This window comes from Pagrus pagrus (assembly GCF_965226575.1).
Source record: "Pagrus pagrus genome assembly, chromosome: 16".
In the NCBI taxonomy this organism is placed as follows: Eukaryota; Metazoa; Chordata; class Actinopteri; order Spariformes; family Sparidae; genus Pagrus; species Pagrus pagrus.
Window position 1 is genome coordinate 13,878,790 of NC_140200.1, and position 21,740 is coordinate 13,900,529.

The 21,740-nt window shown below is 44.6% G+C and overlaps 1 protein-coding gene across 3 annotated transcripts; it reads left to right on the plus strand.

The window, feature by feature from the left end:
* The first annotated feature begins 1,087 nt into the window (after positions 1 to 1,087).
* LOC311271966 (sine oculis-binding protein homolog) lies at positions 1,088 to 20,782 on the plus strand. Of its 3 annotated transcripts, none has more exons than XM_084377987.1 (9): positions 1,088 to 1,732; positions 3,461 to 3,816; positions 5,792 to 6,172; positions 9,055 to 9,184; positions 9,437 to 9,631; positions 10,799 to 10,950; positions 12,174 to 12,269; positions 12,797 to 14,725; positions 16,979 to 20,782. In XM_084377987.1, exons 3-8 carry the CDS (start codon positions 6,080 to 6,082, stop codon positions 14,714 to 14,716), a joined length of 2,586 nt encoding a protein of 861 aa, XP_084234113.1. In that variant the 5' UTR covers positions 1,088 to 1,732; positions 3,461 to 3,816; positions 5,792 to 6,079; the 3' UTR covers positions 14,717 to 14,725; positions 16,979 to 20,782. The 3 variants fall into 3 exon arrangements, with proteins under 3 accessions (XP_084234113.1, XP_084234115.1, XP_084234114.1); XM_084377989.1 differs by having other exon boundaries at positions 12,818 to 14,725; XM_084377988.1 differs by lacking the exon at positions 3,461 to 3,816.
* Positions 20,783 to 21,740: the final 958 nt, after the last annotated feature.

Below are 21,740 nucleotides of genomic sequence, written 5' to 3' on the forward strand. Positions count from 1 at the left end.
CCACCTGTTGGAGGGAGGAAAAGGAGGAGGGATGGAGGGATGAGGACTCTGTAACAAAGCTCCTGCTAGTTTTTTTAAATACACACAATTTTTAAAATATAATCCAAATTAACTAGTACATTTTCACAGCAAGAAATCTACTGGAACAAAACTGTATTAAGCACGTTGATCATTAAACGTGATTAAAATATGTTTAGCAAGCTTTAGATTATTCACACACTTATTTTTAACCACTCAGACAATGACACAAACTTTCTAACAACACAGGAAAGCAAAAAAACAATAAAAAGAAGTTAAGAGCGACCTAATGTTGTGTCAGGTTTCGTTTGGCAGCAGGCACCGACAAGAAACTTTAGATTCTCTCCCCACCTTTGCACAGGTAGACAATACACTCCACCTGAATCATTAATTCTGCTACAGTGTGAGCTCATCATGAGGTAAAAATAAATAAATAAATAAACGTGAAAAAACATATTGTGGCTGGGAGGGCAGGAAGTTTAATTAAAGACACACACCAATTTGGGGGAAAATCGACTGACTAGAATTCAGGATCGTGTTAATTTCCCAGGAGGGCTTCAAGTCTAGCCTGCTGTAATCCAGACCATCACATAACCAGTCCATTATAAGCGTCTACAAACATCAGTAAAAGTCAAATAACCCATCAGCACACATCCATTCCTCATCCGTGGTGCGTAAAGATGACTCTGCCGGTGCAGAATGAAATCCGACCCCATCAATTGTACAGCTAAAAATACAAGACAATACAAAAAGAAATGTCTCCTTACCTCTGTTGATAAACATATGGCGAACACAAGCACTCCGAGCTGAACGATCGTCATTTTGGACATGTTATTTGTTTTGCAGTAATTTGGCCAGATGGAGGAGGATGCCCACAGACGCTGCTTCTCTCTAATGTGGACGCTGCATCAGACGGAGCTTTTTATACCAGCTGCAGGTCTGTGACGTAGCCTATAGGGTCCTGACAGAGTGCCGGGCATGGTGGTAATACAGGCTTGTACAGAAATGTGATATAACTGTGTGGAAATTTACGGAACCGACGGCACACTTGGGACTAAATATATTGATGATTTGAGGAGCCGGCTGAGCGCGCATGCTCCATAATCCCCACTTTGCTCCTATAAATTACGTCCCGGCATGTTTAAAATGCCTTGCTCAACGGCGTGAGGATAACACACTTGTCACACTTGTCACCATGAATAACACCCACACTGTTCCCACCGTTATTTGGCCAATAATGGCTGCTTGGTTCAGGCTGTAACGTGATTGTTGAGTTGTAAACACCCCTCTCACATGATGACACTCACAATCTGATGATGCACTTGACAAAGAAAGTCGCATAAATCCAATGAAAGATGGAAAAATGACAAACTGGAAAGTTAATACGACCTGTTGAACGGGCTCTCGTGCCAGGCTTCAGCTATAAGTGTGGCAACAGCGACACCTAGTGTCCGGGAGGGGGACGCACGCACCATAATACGGATACGTGCTCCATAATATTCATCATTTCTACCTGGTGATGTGTTAAAAAGTTATTTAGTTATTTCAGCCTTTAAAGACTTCAGGTATCTGTAAAAAGGTCCCTGAAACATCTCGTTAAAGCAGCTGCCCAAGCAGAAGCAATCAGCTTTGTAAACAGGAAGTAGCTATAGCATCACAAGCTAGCTCGACTCACAAAATGAAGTAAGAGGCACAAAATGGGCTTTTTGTAAAGGTAGGTTTTGATTTGTTTTCATTCATGGCTGAATATGAGCCAACATGTGTGTTTCAGATAAGGAAAGTTCATACAGATTAGAATGAGATCTAACTTAGTGTAGTAATTAGTCCTGAAACCCGGAAATCAGTTAGCATTTATGCTCATCCGGTTCCCTCGTCTCAAAGTCAATGGGTTTTTTGAATGGGTTTTTAATTAAAAGTCTAAAAATATGGTCTGTGATCCCGACAGGCTTAAGACATTTACATGTTTTGTTCTAAGACATAAAATACATCACTAAATGTCCCACAATTTAATTAATAAAGTGCTTGTGTGTCTTACGGTGGTGGCTAAATGAGACTAAAGAGGTTGTCAGGGGCATTAAAACGTCATCACACCGAACATGGAGACTCATCTACTCATAAATACGTCTTTACATGGTGGCTTTAGTTGCAAATTATTCTAACTCTAACTTTACAACTTGTTGATCAATCAGTTTACAGAAAAAACGTTATAGTAATTGTGTAGTAGTGATGCTTGCAACCGCAATGTAGTCTGTTCATTAGCTTTTTACTTCTAGAGATTTAATTTATGCTTCGAAATTCACAAAAGTGGTGCTCATCTGTGAAGATCATCTTGTTTAACAAAATGCGTGTCATCGCTACAGCACTCTATTTAGCCTACTCATGGGATGGCGGCCGACCCGACCCCCGGTCCCAAGGCGCTGGTATTTGAGAGTTGGGAATGAGACTCAAAAGTCTATTTTCTTACAAACTGGACCTTTAAAATTAAGTCAGACGTTATTAGTAGTCATGATTTGTAGCCTATGTTGTATTGTTTTTGTAAAAATTATTAACATTATTATTAAAGATAATTTGTCAAGTTTCAGTTCGCTCTATTCCTGGGCTGCTCAAAGTGAGGTCTATGGCTCAAATTTACCATAAAGCTCATCAGTTAGTAGACCATAACATTCAAGAACAACCTACATGTTAGAAGAAAGATAAGATAAGAAACAAATATACATAAATAAACAGATAAGCCCAACATGAGGGAGGGGGCTGCAGGCTGGTGGTGGTGGTGGTGGGGGATAAATGCCACAAAGTGCCCTCTTGGATACCTGGATGATACATAAAAGACAATAAAGTGCCCTCTACTGTGACCAAGTGTGCAAGAAAATGTGATTAAGTGCCCTCTGGGGTGCCCTTTTCATTTTTTGCACCTTTAACTTGCAACAGAGTTTTTTGTGGTTATATTCTGATTTAAGTTTATGTAGTTTATTTCTGGTGTTTTATGGGCTGAAGTGTCAAAGATATTGTTGTAAAATGTAAATGCATTTGCAGTTAAAATTGTTGTTTTACGCTCCGGCTCAATTCATTTAATCACTGGACCAGAAACACAGCTGCCTTCATCATGACTGTATCTGCATGTAATTTGATACAGGGAAAACACCGGCTATATTCATTGGCACAACTATTCAAAACCGATGGGTGGACATTGCCCCCTAATGGAGAAAACACATAACTGTAAACCACAGGAGATCATACTGTTTGCTCAGACTACAACATATTCAGTCATCGTTTAAATTGACAGGGTATGTTCACTGTGGACAATAATGCAAATAATGATCGACAAAGTGGCCAATTTTATCATTCGGTCCAGATGTTGGGGGATTGTAACTTTAGACCTATAAATAGTCAATCATTTGTGTAAGTGGATTTCTGAGTCTTATCCCCACTCTCACCCCCCCAGAGGAACCCAAAGCAGGGACAGTGCTCCCTGCAGAGGCACCAGATGTGCGCTGTTATGGAGAGCCGGAGAGAGGGGCCTTTTGTGAGGCATCAGATAAGCCCTGTTCCCAAAGCTGGGCCGGATCAGGTATCATCAGCGGGTGTACGAGGGGCCGAAACCCAAGCCCTGCGCACTGGATCAGGTTTCTGTTTACACGAGCGCTGTCCCTGGATTCCTCCAACCAGAGCAGACCGAGGACGGCTGGAGACAGGGAGGAGAGAGGTTCTGAAACAGGCCTCCTGTTCCCGCCTGTCTGTCTACCTGACTGTCTGTCTGCGTGTGGTTTAGTGAAAGTCCTACGAAAGCGACATTTAAAGGTGCGTTACATCAGAGTTTTAGTTTAAAACACACAAAAATTAACAAAAATTATCAACATAATGTGAAGAAACACAAATTCAAATAACTACAACTCTCCCCTGGTGTTCCAAGTTCACTGTCCAGATTGCTAGCTGCATTGCTACATGAGCTAAGTAACGGGAGCTACAGTTAGCAGCAGTTAGCAGCCTTCATTTATATGGAGTTTGAATTCGATGGGTGGCCAATTCTTACATATTGTACCTTTAAGGATGCAGTAGAGACAAGTCCAGCTTCCCTCCATATTTATTTAACTTTATATCCTAAATTCCACACAGTGGGATTATGAACCTGATGCTAGTTAAAACTTATATAAAAACTATATATACTTAGCAGTTAAAAGTAAAATAGTAGTAAACTAAAGTTGTCCAACTTGTCTGAAATAACATTGAGGTTTGTTTATGTTGCTCGATGCAACTGGATCGTCTCCATCCTTCCATTACCAGCGTGGAAACATGATACTGTAATAAGGCCTCCGGCCTTTACCATCAAGAATAACATGGGACGAATGTTTATGTTCAAACACATCACCCACACATGTGAATCCCCGCAGGCATGTGGTACTTTTCCTCAGGCAAAGAGAAGCTCAGGGGCCAAACGTGGACATTTCAGGTGTTTCTGTGTGCAGTACACACACATAATGTGACACACACACAGACAGACACACAGGCACTGATCAAACAGATGCCATTTGAGAAAGCCCCATGCATTCTGCCATGGTATCATTTAACTCACCGCGCTCTTTTCATCTCTTTATTTTAGGACAAGAGTATTTGTACAGTGTTTGTACTGTGTCCCCGCAGATAAAACACAGTCTTTGCATTCCTTATGAAATGTATCTGTTGAGATTTGGGAGGGGTGGGCGCCAGGTGTTGGGTTACATCAACTGAGAGGGCCCTCCCTTCCCTTCCCTTCCCCTCCCTAACTGGAGAGGGCACTGTCAAGCTGCACAGGAAGAGCACGAATGAGACAGGAAGCGAGAGGACCTTGCTTTCATAATAAAAGCGGAAATGTTAGGCATTACAGAGCAGAGAGGTTTAGCTACATTTGCCCTCTTTTACTTTTTTTAACGTGTAGATTACAGTATTAATGTGGCTAAAGGGATTGTTTTTAAGCAACAGGCCTTCTTGTTTGTTTCACTCTCTTTCATTACTGCGTTAACATTCGTCTAAAATGAGTAAATTCAGTTAAGTTGTGATCAGGGACGTGTTAGTGGAAAGTTTTTCTCAGGTTTGTGGCAACAGAGAATGCTATTTATATCAAAGTGGAGTTCACTTGGGATTGTTGAAAGGAAAAAAAATGTCACACCGACAAATGTATCATTTCGAAAGGTTTTAAGATATAAATTGAGCACAAATCTTCAAATCATTAAAGCATTTCTATTTGGTTTTAAAAGTGATATTTATAAGAAAAGTTGATTTTTGAGTCTCATTCCCAACTCCAGGACAGGACGGGTAGGCTGCCATCCCAAAGCAAATAAATATCAGCTTTAGAATCAAACTTACAGCCAAGGGGCCACTGCCCCTCCATGGCTTTGTAATGAATGCAGGCAAAACCCATGTAAAGTGTCAAAGTTTCTTATGTTTAGTTCTTCAAATTCAAGCAAGCAAACACAAGAACAAAGGAATCATGAATTCCTGCATCCTTCTCATGCTCTGGTAAACAGAAAATGGAGCCGGCCCTGTGTATGAACTCAGGTGCCCACAACAACAAACAAAATACTAGTCTCACAAAATATATACATAATTAAATAAGCAGATAATTAAACTTATCAAATATGTAGAACAAACGGAAATACTTTAAAAATATAATCTAGATAAGGCAAATATCAAGAATAGTCAGTAAAACAACAAATAAACACAAACAACAACTACAGAAGTTGTTGATTATTGGTTTTGCGAAGTTTGTATTCTAAAAACACGTTACTTTACTTTGAAGGTCCCCACCGGAAGCTGTGTTGTCGTCGCCGCCAGGTGTTGACGGTGTCGGAGGGGAGAGAGCGGTGATTGTTCGGCGGCGGAGCCTCCAGCCTGGAGCGCACGCGTGTTCAGTGGACTCGTATGGTGTGAAGCCCCAGATGAGGGACTCAGGCGGCCGGGAATGACAGCCGCTGTCACCGGGAGTGACAGCTTTCACTCGGAGCGACTCCGCTAATAAAAACACAAACACCTCCAGCTTGACGCGCGGCGACACTGATCCGGATCGGATCCAGCCAGAACCAGGACTATGCCAGAGATGGAGAAAGGGAGACCACCGGAAAATAAACGCAGCAGGAAACCTGCGCACCCCGTAAAGAGGGAGATCAACCAGGAGATGAAGGTGAGAGTTTGTCTCTTTTTATTATTGACCGAGTGAACTTCTTTACGCACGCGAAGTTTCACTGCTGTGAGTCAACTGCGCACAAATCAATGCTGCGAATAATCACACACAGTTTGTTGTGAATGAATGCTCTGCTTGTGTCTTTTATACAAACAATTACACACTTTTGTTTAACATTTATTAAGTTTTAGATTTTTTTAAAAAAAACCTTCAAAGTTTTTCACAACAAATCAAAATGTAAAAGTTTTTTTTTTTTTTTTTTTAAAGATATAAATATAAACTCAAAATGTGACGCACATTGTCACAGGACGTTTTAATTATAGGCTACATGTTTGCAGTGAGGAAGAGTAGGTTGGCCTTCGCCTTCTTGTGACGCCATGTCAGGCCAGCTGTGGCCGGACGCTAATGTCCAGCGGAGATCCAGATGTGCGTCACTTCTTCCCCGCTCTCTCTCGGTGCGCACACTTGCTCCGCCACAGAGGCTTGCCCTCACGCCTTCCAAAAGAAGAAGAGAGGGTATTTATATCCTGTAAATAGCCCACCTCAGCCTCACACTCAAACACTAAAGCTCTATCACAGGATTTTAATTAAAGGATGAAAAAGAAAAACTCCCCTCCGTTGCTCGATTTTTAACAGGCAATACTAAGTGAAATCACAGTAACAGACGTGACTCCCTCCCACCATTACGAGCCCGTTACTGCATGGAAACTAATCCATGGATTGTCTGCTTTGTTTGGGTTTGGACACAGGCTATCTGAGAGCGTTGACTGCGGTCGTAAGGGATATCTGAACCTCCTTCAAGCAGCAGCTCAGAAATCTAAAAAGACAAGCAGTTTTTACGGGGGAGGAGGAGATTCTGGCCTTTTCGTGAGAGAGAGGAAATGTGGTCTTTTTTGTGTAAGTGGTTTGGATTGTGAGCGCTTGATATCCAGGGGAGGTGTAGTGTTACAACTTAACTAATTTTAATCAAAACATGTGAAACGCAATCCCCGCTTGATGTGAGCCCGGCCTGGGCTGGATCTCAGGGTCGGCCCCGGTTTGTTGCCTTTGGCTGCAACTCTCTCTGCGGTTTGGGATATGGCTTGTCACTCTCACAAAGCAGATGTTTGTCTGAACTGCCAAAAGGAAACAAAAACAACATTGTGGGAAGTGGAGGGGTGGGTGAAATAAAAAAAAAAAGCTGCACGTCTTTCGCTAACAAGAAAACAGAAAGACTAAACGAGACAGGAGGGTTGCCATGAGTGTAGCCCTCCTGCAAAGTTAGACGTGATGTGAAGCGGTCCTGGGGATGTGCACGTTTAAAGCAGAGCAGCGGGGAAGAAAACTTACATGACTGAATAAACTGAACAAACAAACTGACCATAAAGGACAACACAATTTTGCTTTGTTTACCTGTGGCGGACCCTGCCACCTTTCTAGCTTCAAACAGTGTTCTGCGGACTATTTTCCCCTGAGAACAGCTTGTTTATTCACTTGTGGAAAAAAATACACATTTTTTGGTCGTTAATGTCGTTAATATTAAAATTCAGAGTTTTAATTTCCTCTTCAAAACTACATAATGCCCCTTTAATGTTGAAATCCTTTATGGCCCGTTTTGGGTGAAGGTTGCACCTTCAAAATGAGTCAAATGATGAAAGGGCAAAAGAAAGACACCGAGAGAAAAAAAGACAGACAGGAAGGCAGGCAGGCAGGGGAACAGATTTTCTAGCTCAGCTGAGGTCCAGCCGAGTGTTGTCTCTGTAATACATCTGTTTCAACACCACATTTGGACCTACTCCCTCCACGTCAGCCCCGAGCGCAGCACCAGACACCGGATACTTAACTTTAATCATCGTTAGGCATATTTAGCTGGATATGATACCACTCACCCACACACTCTCCCAGACGCACACACATACACAGCAGAAAGTGAGCAAGCAAGGGAGAGATCCATTTCTTGGAGGCCCTAGTGCAGAGCAGAGGTCGGAGTGAGGAAAGCAGGGGAAAGAATGTGCAGTCAGTACTACAGCACTACAACACCACCACAGCAGGCTGGCTATGCTGGAAAAGGGTGAAACCTGAGAGGCAGCGCTGTGTCGGGTGTCAGGCCTAGAAGGTGCTGGAGTGGAGGGGAGGATGGTGAAGATGGGAGGTGAGGGAGGGCAGAGGAGAGGAAGAGAGACAAGGGGAGGGACAGGGGGGAAAGAGAGCGAGCGAGAGGGAGAGTGGTGGACAGTGGAGAGAGAAGAGGGGAGAGGAGTGGGGCATTTCCGAGAACCGTGGGACCTCGCTGTGGTGTAGGGTGTCCCGCTCTGATTTCTGCCCGTTCCGGATCAGGTTTCTCCTCCAATCCGGTTCTCCCAAAGCCACAGAGAGAGAGAGAGAGGGAGAGAGAGAGAGAGAGAGAGAGGTGGGTGGATAAAGAGAGAGACCTTTGTGCTTTTTTTTTTTTTTTTTTTTTCATCTGGTCGTAATAAAAAAAAAAGAAGGGACCACACATCCCATCTGTGGAGAACAGTTTTCTTTTCTCCCTCTTTTTTCCAATTAAAAGAGATAAACAAAGGATGATTCATAGATTTCACACTGGTGTTAGGTTTTAAACCTTTCCGTCTCAGATTTAGCAAGGGTAAACAACTTGAACACATCATGGAAAAAGCGTCATACTGTACTCCACTGTGCCCGTATTCATTTCTCCGACTGGGGCTGGGGCTGAGAAAGAATCCCTCGCATTGATTCAGAGTAGGGAGGTCTGATTATGTTTAACATAGGATAAAAAGTTCCACTAACAACCCCGAACATGTACGCTCACAATTTCCCATTTGCAGGCAGGCCGTGGCTCAGTTACCCTATCCCTTTACATGGAAGGTTAATTAGTGATTTGCTTTCCGCCTTTTCTCGTGCAGACGTTCGCAGAGAGCACCATGAACGAGCTGCTGGGATGGTACGGCTACGACAAGGTGGATCTCAGAGAGTCGGAGGCCAACGAGATCAGAAACTACAGAGAGCGGCGTCAGCATGTGTCGGTGCTAAAAGGTGAGGGGAAGTGTCGGAGCTCTTGAGTTGACACTAACAGGTTCTGCAGGTTGTTGTGCAGACATTGAGTCACTGATCGAATGTGCTAGACAGACTCTTCTCACGTTTCACTCATTCAGATACATCTATTGTTTCTGAGTACGTTTGGCATTGATGCAAGAGTTATAACAGTGTCGGTGCTGACACTGCTATGCTATTGTGTTACGTGAAAACTCCGGGTCATTTGCATCATAGTTTGTTTGTGTCTTTCAGAAAACTCATTGCCAAAACCCAAGAGCCTGGACGCCAAAGTCAGTCACTCGGTCCTCGCCATGAAGAGCGGAGAGAGAGAGTCCTCCGGTGTCCCCTCCTCCTCACCCTCCTCTTCCTCAACAAGTTTATCCCTGACCACCCCGAAAGAGCACAAGGGTGCCCCGGTCATTGTCCCCCTGATAAAGCCATCAGCAGGTAGTGGGTCACGGGACTGCACGTGAAGAGATTTTAGCTTATGGCAGCGCTGCCCCCAGATTCACACATGCACACATAATGCATGACTTGTGTTGTGTTTATATGGGAGAAGTCAGAGTGCAGGGTCAGCCATGTGGATGGAGCAATTATAGGTTTCAGAAGTTTCGTCATGGCCCCTAAACATTCAGAATAGACATGTAAACAGTCTTTTTTGTTTGGTTTATTGTCCTTCTAGTGCTTCATGCTGCTAAAGCAATAGTTCATTCAACAAGTTTACGTTGATGCTCTATAACATTAGCTTGATATACTGTGCAGTCCATGAGTATTTGTAAAGTAACTTATTTTCTCCTGTTTAGACTCTGTAGTCCTGTATATGGGTCTGCTGGTTTGCAGGTGGAACCAAAAAATAGTTGGTTTAGTTTGACCTGAAGTTTGAACCGAGGTGGTCGTATCATGTTCTCCAGGATGGTGCTCATTGTGTAACTAATGACTAACAGCTATATTTAGTATGTCAAGGAAAAGCCCCACAGATTTTTTTCTGTCGGATGTAGAAACACTAAACTTGCTGTGAAAACTGCCAAAACATGTGGCTACACATGTTAAAATCAAAACTTTTGAGTTTAAATATTTATCTTAATGACACATCCATGGTTATAATGGTTGCACTCAAAACTGGTGGGAGTTTGGGCTGGTTTGCTAGATAGCACCAAGGATCCAAAAATCTTGAAACCAGAGCTAATTTTGTGGGAAAGTGCACAAAGTAGTGGTGCTGATAACCCTAACCCTAGAACCAGCAGGCTCTGTAGACCGTGTGAAAGAGAAAATTGCCCTAAGACTTCTTTTATTAATTCACACTAAGGTACATACTAAGATACTGACATAGATAATTGGCTAAAGGATCAGTTCTGATTCAAAAAGAGCACAACTCGATTGTGTCACCTGAGTTCCAGTGAGATTGAATAACTATTGGTCCACTGAACTTAGCTTTAGCTCTTCACAGATATTGAGAGGTAAAGACTTCTAATATCACTGTTGAAATCCTCCCAAATCAACACCAACACTCTTCAAACGATCCTCTAAACCCCACAGCCACACAAACATCTTTAGAAACTGAGTTGTTTTAGCAAAGCTGCACTCTTTAACTTTTTTTCTGCTTTTCTCCCACAGTGGAAGATGTACAGAATGTGCAGATAGTGTGTGTTTGGTGCCAGAAGGAAGGGGTGAAACGCTACTCCCTGTGTATGGGTGCAGAGCTAAAGAGCTTCTGCAGTGAGAAGTGCTTTGCCGCCTGCAGACGGGCCTACTTCAAACGCAATAAGGTAAGTGGTAAAGGAAATATGTACACAAGGCATATCAGCATCACTGTGGGCAGTCATAAACATTTAGTTACGGCTTCTCCCTTCTTTGAAGAGCGTTCAGTAGATTGCACACACACATAGAGGCTCTGTTTATGGACAGTTTGTGCCATCTGTGTCACTGTCCATACACAGGAGAAGCAAGCATCAGGTGGTTTCTGTCAGGTAAACAGACCTTCTGAAACAGATACTTATGAGGTCATAACTGACAGATTAATTTACAGGAATTTAGAAAGGGGTGATCTCTGAGAACACGCTTTCTGGTTATTATGGAGAAGCCAGTATAGGAATGGTTGGTGGGAGGTCAAAGTTTGTAGAGGACACTTAGTATCAGTTTCTCGTTAATGGAGGAGGGGACGGCCATTAAGTGGCTTTGGTCTGGAGGACAGGAAAGCTGCGACTCCGGTGAACCGCTCCGATGCACATTGCCATGATTTTTCACCTTCCATTACGACATGGATATACCCTCTTTAGAGGTGCGGTGTGACAGGCAGCTGTATCCCCTTTCACCCTCACTGTTGTTTATACTGTGGTAGGTATATTCACAAGACAACGGAGACAAAAAGGAGGGCTGAACAGACTGTGTGCAACAAGCCCTCTAGTTTTTCGTAGGCGGGGAAGAAAGCATTGCCGTTGGCTTGTCGCTGCTTGTCTGAGAGGAAAGCCAGGAGGCCTGGGGCGAGGTGTCCACTTTCAGTGCATACCTTACCTTCAGCTGCCTCATGTTTCGTAACTCAACACGACTCAATGGGTCACAGAGAAGGGGGAGCACTCAGATCCACAGCAGATCAGCTTACATGAATCAAGAGGAATTTCCTATATTAATACTGGCAAGGCCATTAATAATATGACAATACATCACCTGCATTATCTCTCTGCTCAGTTGTAGAGTTGTATCTGTTTCACAACACTAGTGATTTCCCTTTGTTGTACTGACCTTTAGGCTTTGGTGCCACGCTTGACGTTTAAACTGCTTCTAACCTTGATGACAAGGCAATTCATTTGAAGCTATTTTTTGCACTTGTTATATGAGAAGCTCAAATTTGGTTTAATGACCACAGAATGATTCCAGTATGGCATCATGACGAATCGGAGAATGGATCCATCAAAAGTAGTGTGAACTCAGGTCTGACAAGCTGCCTCACAGGGGTTCATGTCATGTGTGTCTGTGGGTTTTCCCCTGTCAGGCCAGAGATGAAGACCTCCACGGTGAGAGATCCCCTCAGCACCCTCACACAGAGGACTCGCCCAGACTGGTGCTGAAGATAAACAGCAATGTCAGAGTAAGAGGACACTATCAATGTATCTTTTGTTTTCCAATGCAAAGTATTATCATGAATATGCTATAAAATTACAAGATTAAAACAGTTGTATGCTCATGTAGCTTGCGGTCTTCTCACCTTAAAAGGTTGGGATGAAAGTCAGCCCATCTCGCATTACTGTATATTTGTATAAAAGTCTTAAAGGAACAGTTCACCCGAAAACAAGAATTCAGTCATTATCTACTTACCCTCAGGCTACAGGGTAACTAACCCTAACCCATGAAAGTCGGGTGAAGTTTTGAGTCTACAAAACTTTTTCTGGAGCTTCACAGCAAAACACCGTTTTATCAAACATCTGATGTAAATGGGAGCTTGTTCTGCAATGCTGTTTTGCTCTGAAGCTCCTGAGATGTTTTGTGGAATTTGAAACTTAACTCGACTTTCCGTCGACATGGGGGTGAGTAGATAATGACCGAATTTTCATTTTTGGGTGAACCTCTCCTTGAAAGTTTATAGCTAAGATCCATCACTTGAATAACCCCCCACAGTCTCTCTCCCCTGTGCCACAGGTATGTGATTGGTGCAAGCATGTCCGTCACACTAAAGAATACCTGGACTTCGGGTCTGGAGAGGAGCGACTCCAGTTCTGCAGCACCAAGTGTCTGAACCAGTACAAGATGGATGTTTTCTACCGAGAAGCCCGTGCTGCTCTCACCAGCTCCAGCCCGAGCAGACCCAGTCAGGAGGGAAGGGCGGACAGCATCGTCACTGGACAGAAGCTCCTCACTCCTGAGTCCTGGAGCAGCAGCAGTGGTGCAGCAGAAGCTCGTCATAGAAACCTTTCCCCTAAAGGCCCTACGCCAACCCATGCATCAGCAGAATCCACCTCCATCTCCCCCTCAGAGGCCTCTAATTCCAGGGTGGCTGTCTCTGGGCTGAGGACACTGGAGAGACCCATTCAGCCTCCTCCACATCCCCCTGCTGTGGAAGTGTCACCTCACCCTACTCCCCTTCATCCTCCACCTCATCCTCGTCCCACTCTGGAACACCAGCCGGTACCTCAGATCCCTATGCCCTTCATCAGACCTCCTCTTCATGCTCAGGGCCTAAAAAGCCCCCTTGCCAACCCCCCCAGACACCCAGGCCCCACTTCCAGCCCTATCCACAGACCTCCTCACTCTCCTCACCTGCAGCCCCCAACCCCCTCTTCCATGAATCCGCCAGGACTGATGCATCCTTTCCCAGGAGCCTACTTCCCTGGCCTGCACTCTCCTCCCATGAACATGATGCCAAGAGGCCCTGTCCCAATGCCCCCCATGATGAACTATGGTATCCCTTCTTTTAGCCCTCTTCTGCCCCAACCTACTGTCCTGGTGCCTTATCCCATCATTGTCCCACTTCCTGTCCCCATACCCATTCCTATCCCCATTCCAGTCCCTTCTAAGTCAACCCTAGAAACTCCAAGTCACAGTGGTGTTATCCAGCCTGTGCCAGAGGGGGCAGACAGGGGTAGATCCAGGGCTACTAGGCTGTCATCTCCAGGAATCGTAGAAGGGGACAGCAGATTGGGAGCCAACAAACTGACCTTTACTCAAGGTCTCCCCTCACCAACTGACCCCAATACAAGGGACACAGATTGGGTTAAGAAGGAGAGGTTATTCCCCTCTCCAACATCCACACCCCACAGTGGATCATCCTCCCCCAGAGCACAGTACAGCGACTCCCCCTGCTCAGCCCCAGAGCCAGAGGGGCTGACAGACTATAAGCAGCAGCAGTCAGAGCGACAAGTCATCCAAAGGGTTCTTCAAAGGACTCAAGTGAAGCTGGGGCCCAGTGCCAATGGAGTGGTGGACCTATCAGGGTTGGGGGAGTCAGGAACAGGGCAGGGTACCAGATCAGGGCTCCACGACATCATCAGACCCACCCCTCCTCTACCACAGTGCCCTTCACCTGACACTGTGTACCACCACCAGGACTCCCACACTCCACCTTCAAACACCCCGCCCAGCCCCACTGAGAGCAGCCATCCATACGATGCTACGCCCTCTGCCCTGACATCTCAGGACCACAGTCCAAATGGGATGTCCCCCTCACCTGCCAGTCCGGACTCCTCCTTACCCCAGAGAATACCAGCACCACCCTCTGACCTTGCACTCAGTGAGCTGGAGTCTATCAAAGAGAACAAGTGCTCTGTTGTTGGTCCAGTGCGGGTTGAGGGCCCAGTCAGTCAGTCAGAAGAGCCCTTAGCAGTAGTTGGGGATGTAGGAGAGGACCCCCATGTTCCTGATGAGGACCATGCCTATGCCCTGCCCACAGCGCCAAAGACGGGTGGGACCACCACCCCGCTGCTCTTGCCCAAACTCAGGGACAAGGGTAGCCTCCGGAGCCCTGCTAATATGCCCAGTGCTGGAGACATGGAGCCAGCTCTGAAGAGGCGGTGCCTACGAATCCGCGATCAGAATAAGTAGAGGATGGAGGTGAGAGATTCTATTTCAAGGCGAGGCAAAGTATAGATAGCATTGGTTTCACTGACTTTCTATCTGATGTTACTGCAGAAGGGAGGGAACACCGGTACCTTGTTTCCAAAGAAGAAATTCCACAAGCAGCCAATGGGTGGGATTTACTGCATCAGAGCGTAAACTTAATAGTATACCAAGCTGACTCCAAATTTATTTGCACGTTTCTAAATCCCATTGCATTGTTCTGTGCGGCAAACCCACCCATGTGGTACTCTGTGTTGGCTAAATGAAAAAGCGGCAATTATTTTTAAATGCCATTTAACTAGGGATTGGAAAATGTGCGCACACACACATTCACACATACACAGGGCGAGCTTAATCACAGGTCTCACAGTATGCGCGTGGTCACTAAACAGCATGGCGCCAAAGAGAGAGAATCCCAGTAACCTGGCACTCCTCGGGGCTCTTAGGTTACAACAGGGAAAGGAGGTGGAGGGCACAGGCAGTGAGAGTCACTTTGAAAGGCGATCACTTCACCACAACCTGACGGTCACAATGCTTTGTTTGCATGGCAGTTCGTTTTGTAGGCTCAGTTTTGCCAACATATGTGAGTGCGTGTCTGTTTTAGTGGGATGGAAAGATTTCTACATTTTAAACAATTAGCTGATGCTTTTATCCGGAGCAATTTGCAATGTATGAAAAGGTTGTATGTTCATTATCCCGACAGGGACAGATGGCTGCTGCTAAGACAAAACCGTGACCTTGAGGTTAAGGGATGGTCTGTCCACCTGACACCGAGATAGAGAGACAGATCAAGTGAGGTTGACTAAGTGACCTGAAAGTCTTGCTCTTGCAGCATGAGCTTGGAGTCCGTGCAGACATCTTTGTGAGGTCGCTCCAGAGACAGAGGTGATTGTCAGGCAGACTACAAGGCGCTGTGAATATGAGAGCCAGGCCTCAGCTGTGATAGAGCTCTGGGGCTTCACTAGAACACACAGGGGCAGAACCAGAGCGCTCCGATTACGCATGTCATAATGACACCCTGTTCTGGCTTCGGCTCGTCTCTCCCATGTATGAGTTTAGCACTCTTCTTCTCGCCTTTCAGTCCTTTTCCTTCTCTTCACTCACCACCGCTGTCCACTGCCAACCAGATGTTGTTGTTAGAGTGCTGCAGAAAATCCCTCCTTACTTTCGACCAATCAAAGGGCCTATTGATTTCACTTGCCTGATTGGGAGTCCAAGTGGCTGTAACACCACCCGTCGTCCTCACCCGCTTGTATCTCGCCATGACGAGATCATGTTACCATTTTACTGTATGCCATGAGATTAATCCGTTGATATTAGAGAGATGGTTTGGATTTCGACTGGCCTGCTTTTCTCTCCACTTTCCTCTCCAAAGGTCAGCCCAATAATTATGTTTAAAAATGATGGCTGCTGATAGAGAAAGACAACATAAACCTTTATCTTCTACCGCAGATGTTCCCAGTTAGATTCCCTTTGACTTAATGAGTTTCCACTTTACTCTTTGGTTTTTGTTGTGGTTTCATGCGTCCCCTTAGTAACCAATACATATGAAATCACAGCGTGCTGCTTGTGTCGTGCAGACGGATTTATGGCCCTGCGTTGTGTGTAATGGGAGCTGGCTGCCGTATGCGAATGACTTTAGCTCGCCACCTCTGTGCTCCGGAGCCAAACATTGCTGTCCTGTTCTATTGTCTCCGCTGCTAAAAAGTCTTTTTTTTTTTCCAAATCTGACAGAATCAGCAGCCAACTGGAGGATTTCACCTCAGGAAACGGCCCGTTTTTGCGTCTCAGTTTTCCCTGCCTTTATTTGGGATATTTTATAGCCCCGTGTAATCCGATCCCACCACATGGGTATTCGCTGAGCGTTTGAAACTAAAACGCGTTGGGACAGAGGGAGTACAGAACCCTGGTTTTGGCCCTTAGATGCGAGTGTGTGTGTGCGTCTGTTTACGTTTAATATGTGTGCTTCAATGAAAGTCTGTGTTAGTGTGTGAGAGAGAAAGAGGCCAGATGTTCTTGGTTTGATTGTGCCCTCTGCGACAGTTATCTGAGTGTTGACATGACTAAAAGCCTCATTCTCTGTGTTTATGTAGAAAGGGCGGATTAAGGAATGAGTGTCCAGAGCAGGCGGGGTTGATATAAGATATGCTAGAAATGGAAATTACACAGAATCAGCCCAGAATCTATAACATCTCACCACTCTTTCTGTTTCTTTCTGGGCTTTTTTTCTCTCCACCTAATGAACAGACTCCCTGTTTAACACTGTATGGCGGTGCCAGAATCAGTGCCACGCCCTCTCGTGGACAACGCCAGTGCTAACACCCTCCAGCCAGTCCCTCAGCCTGTCAGCCCATCAGAGTGTCGCTCTGCCTGTAGACCAGCAGGGTGCCAACCCAGGAAGCAGCCCAGATGGCCACATTCTCACAAGTCAACGTGGGGGGAAGAACACAGCACAGTCACACATTTTGTCTTGGACCAAAGAGTATTACTGGCTGGTGTGTGATGTTGTGTTCAGTGAGCGCCTGAAATGGAGCATCTCAGCTCGTGCTTCTCTCTTCCTGTCTGACATTGCCCTAAAGTGTGTCTGTGTGTGAGTGTGTGGCTGCCCAGATGCGCTCCTCCTCCTCCTCCTCCTCCTCCTCCTCCTCTTCTCCTCCTTGCTGTACACAGCAGACAGGGCTCTGATCAGCCTTGTGTGGTCTTCTCAGATGGAGCCTGAACATGATCTCTTTCCAGGGGAAACGGTTTGTTTTCTCTGCCCGGCTTGCACAAAGAGCCACATTGTTCCTCTCCCCATATCCCACGCTGACTCCCCACTCCAGGTTTTGGGTTACCTGGCCGACGGGGGCTCAGACTTCAGGAGCTTTTTTTTTTTATTTTTTTGACCGACAGCCAGGAATATAGTATACCCTCTTCCCCTCCACCTCGCGCCCAATCTAAATACGGTACACAGAAACATACTGGTTCTGAGATTTGGTTCCTCACAACTGATTGCCTGTGATTCCCTGCTCACTTCCTTCAAGGGAGGAAATTCTGCTGAGATTAAGACTTTATCCTGTGTGCAGAGAGCCTGGCTGGGCTGTCAAGACAAATGACTGAGCAGTAAAACAGGAAAGGATGCTCCCTCTGCCTCCTCCAAAACAATATAGATGATAAGAGGGGAAACCTACTGATATACAGTAGCTGAGATGGTCTGTGGACACTTAGGTCGTCCTGATGACGCTGGTCCATAAATGTGTGATGTACAGACCCTCACCTTTCATCTGATCTGCCAAAGCTTTGATAGCAAATTAGTGCCAGCTTTCATGGCACATGATAGTTTAAAGGCACAGTTAGCCCCAAAACAAAAACAAACATATCTTTCCTCTTACCTGTAGTGCTATTCATCCATCTAGATTGATTTCGTGTGAATTGCAGAGTTTTGGAGATATCGGCTGTAGAGATGTCTGCCTTCTCTTGAATAAAGTGGAACTGAATGGCACCAAAAGCAGCAACAAATTACAGTTGATAAACTCAACAGTAGTGTTACTTTCCAGAAATCATGACACGCTTACTCAAAATAATCCACACACCGTATTGTGAGCAGTTTCAGGTGGGAACTATTTTCTCTCTGTATCACCACGCAGAAGGAAGCATGCAGTCACTCATGGTAGAGAGGCTAGCTAATCAAGCTAACCAGCGTTACAGATCAGCCAAGGAGGACGCCATTGATGTTTACATCCTGAGCTGTTACTGGCACGAGCCTCTCGTCCATGAGTAGATGGACTTTTCCCTCTGTGCGTCGATACGTTGTAGTTCAGTTGACAGAAAATAGTCCCTACAGGAAAATGCTCACAACAAGGTCTGTGGTTTATCTGAAGTAATCAGGTCATGATTTCTGGAAAGAGACATTGCTGCTGACTTGTAAACATTAATGAGATCCCCCTATGCTGAGCTATAGCATAAGTGAGCTTAGTTCTCCAGCCTCTATCAATGGCGTTACATTAAAACCCGGGCACAGTGTTGGAGACGGGGCCCACAGTGGCGCACAAAGTCTGTTGGCTATAAAAGTACCTGGATCTTCTGTGTTGTGCGGCCCAAAAAGCGTCTGAGCTGGCTAACTTCTGGTTTAGCATCCGGCTAACTTCAACAGAGGTAAAAATGATTTAATCTTGCAGCTCTTCTAGACCTCCCACATTTTTATTGGACTGAATGGCTCAAATTATGACTCATTTCGCGAGGGTTTTGATGCTCAAAAATAATTATCCACTATTTAACAGCCGCTTCTTTTGAAATGTACACTTCTGGATAAAAGTCCTTTCGGGCTCGGGTGCATCATGTGATGTGATTGTACTGTTTGGCCTCTACAGAAGTTGGCTTCAGAGCCTGGCTCTCCTCCTGGGGGCTTGGCCTCTATTCCATGAGTAATTGCACACTTTCTTCCTACATAAGGAAAATAGTTCCTACATGAAACGACTCACAACAAGGTCTGTGGATTATCTTGAGTAACTGGGTCATGATTTCTAGGGAGAGAAGTTGCTGTTGAGTTTGTAAAATGTTTTCTTTTCGGCTCTTTGAGCAACACAAGCCGAGTACCATCTAGATCCATTATATACGAGAGAAGGCCGACATCTCTACAGCTGGTGTCTCCGAAAACTCTGCAGCTCGCACCAAAGCAAACTTAGTGGATAAGTCGCGCTACAGGTGATAGGAACAATATTTTTATTTTGGGGTGAATTGTCCCTTTAACTGGTCCTGATCCTGATGTTTTAATGTCACTGTCTCTGATCAGATGATTCTTAAAAAAAGAAAAAAAGAGAGAGGCTTGTAATTTTTACCAAATGTGGTATTATACTCAACCGTCAAATGCTGTAGTATGCAGCGATCAGTATTACAGTTCCCTCTGTCGGGGGATACCTGATGAGATTTGATCACTTAGAGGCTTCGTCAACACTTTTGTCCCATTGTAAGATTTCAGTTTTTCTAGTTCACAGATACTATTTGTTGTTATATTAACTTATGGATGATGCATATGTAGATTTTCACAAAAAAGTGCTTTATTTCTTCACGTTTTTTTTTCTTCGATGATTGTATTTTGAGTGCCGAAGCTCTTAAAAGCCCCTTCTCGTCTTTATGTTTATATACTGTATGCCCACTAGAGAGCAGTGTTTGCCTTTGTAACTTTGCACCTGCCCTTTATTTTTTTTTATGACAAGAAAGCACCCAGAGGCCAATAGGCAGTCTGCTGAAACCCGTACGATCACACAGAACACTTCACTCAGTGCCAGCTGACCGATATCCAATGCCAAGTAGATAGCTGTTCCTCCACATCTCGCTGCCATTATTCTCTCATTACATCCCAATTTAGCCAACTGCTACAGCCGTGTCATACCAAGAAGACCCAGGGTGCCCTTCAAAGCCTCCTCTTAATGAAGAGTCTCACAGTCCCCCGGGATACGTAATCATCATGGCCGACTCCTAGAATAACTCCAAATGTGACCCACCCCTGCCATCATTCCAAAACTACATGCCTATGAGTTTGTGTGATTGTGCGTTTGTGTGTGTGCCTACAGCAGCGACACATGTATCCCCACTCATTCCAGCCTACATCTTCACCACAGGTCATGCCGTTGTGTTAGTGTCATCCTCGGCTGGCCAGGGGACTTTGTCAACAGCTCGTGTGAGTCAGTGATGACATCACGGCATGCATATAGCTGCGGTGTCAACAAGCGCTCCTCTGCTCTGACGCCGGAGGCCAAAAAAGACGTTGTCAAGACTGCCATCGTTGGTTTTATTGCACATTTTAATCATTGCCATTTCTGACCTGATACAGGATGTGTGTTAATCCAAATGTTTGGACAAAAAAAAAGACTTTTGTGTCAGACATTTTGTTGCTGTTTTTTTTTTTTTTGCCTGAAATTCATTGGTACTTTCTGACCGCCCCTGTCAAACATTTAGCCCACCGTCTGAATAGATTATTCACAGATTGTTTGTATTTGAATATAGTTTCAGTTACTGAGAGCTTTGGTGGAGACCTCTTTGTAAAGTAAAATAAATAAAAGTTATTCTAAGAGCAAAGGAAACGTCTGGTGTGATTTCTTCAGTGTTGTAAAAAAGTACCCAGAACTCATACTTGAGAAGATATCGTGTTTAAATATTACTTTGGTAAAAGTGAAAGTCAACCACAGGAAAAGGGCTTAAGTAGAAGTCTCAAAGTGTCTGGTATTAAATGTACTTAAGAATCAAAAGTACAAGTAAAAAAAAGAAAAATGTATTTACATATGCTTATGGGCAGACTGATTATCAGCTTTATCAGCTGTGATATTCAGCATTTTTCTCATTATTGGAGCCAGTGTAATTTTTATACAATTGCAGATAAAGTAACTAACTTTAAAAACACACTACGTTGGCTCCGATTCAGCATGAAATCTGTAGGAAACCAGTAACTAAAGTTGTGTAATAACTGAAGTGGAGTAAAAAGTACAATATTTGGCTCCAAAATGTAGTGGAGTGAAAATATAAAGTATATAAAACTGGACTTAAGTGCAGTACTTGAGTAAATGTACTCAGTTACATTCCATCACAGGATTTAGATCCTTGATTTCCTCTTTACACTTTAAATGTTTTCTCATTTTAACCTAAGATTTGATATTTTACTGTGCTGTAACCTTCTCAATCTGACTGTAGATCTATATGAACCTAACTAATCTACACACACATAAAACAATCATGTACCATAAACACAAAACAATGAGAGCTGTAGATAAGGACGCCTGACACACTGCAGTGACTCTAAACTTCTATTTTTAGTGCCAGCTCGTCTGCAAGGCAGCGCATCAGCATTCCTAAAATACTGAAAGTTGGTCGAGGCCCTGAGCTGTGACGGTAAAACAGATGAATGAGATAAGAGAGCAGGAATTCCGGCCTGGTGAGGGGCTGCTGGGAACAGTGACTGGAGGTATTTGAGGGGGAAGTGGTGTCTCCTGCGTCCGGCGACTTTCTCGGGGTAAGATAGAAACTTTAAGTGCAG

What these genes read in the sequence shown, in the direction of transcription:
- LOC311271966 (XM_084377987.1), top strand. Translation starts at nt 6,080, where the DNA reads ATGCCAGAGATGGAGAAAGGGAGACCACCGGAAAATAAACGCAGCAGG. An exon ending in AGATCAACCAGGAGATGAAG is followed by an intron (nt 6,173 to 9,054) that starts GTGAGAGTTTGT and finishes TTTCTCGTGCAG; the next exon opens with ACGTTCGCAGAGAGCACCAT. An exon ending in AGATAAACAGCAATGTCAGA is followed by an intron (nt 12,270 to 12,796) that starts GTAAGAGGACAC and finishes AACCCCCCACAG; the next exon opens with TCTCTCTCCCCTGTGCCACA.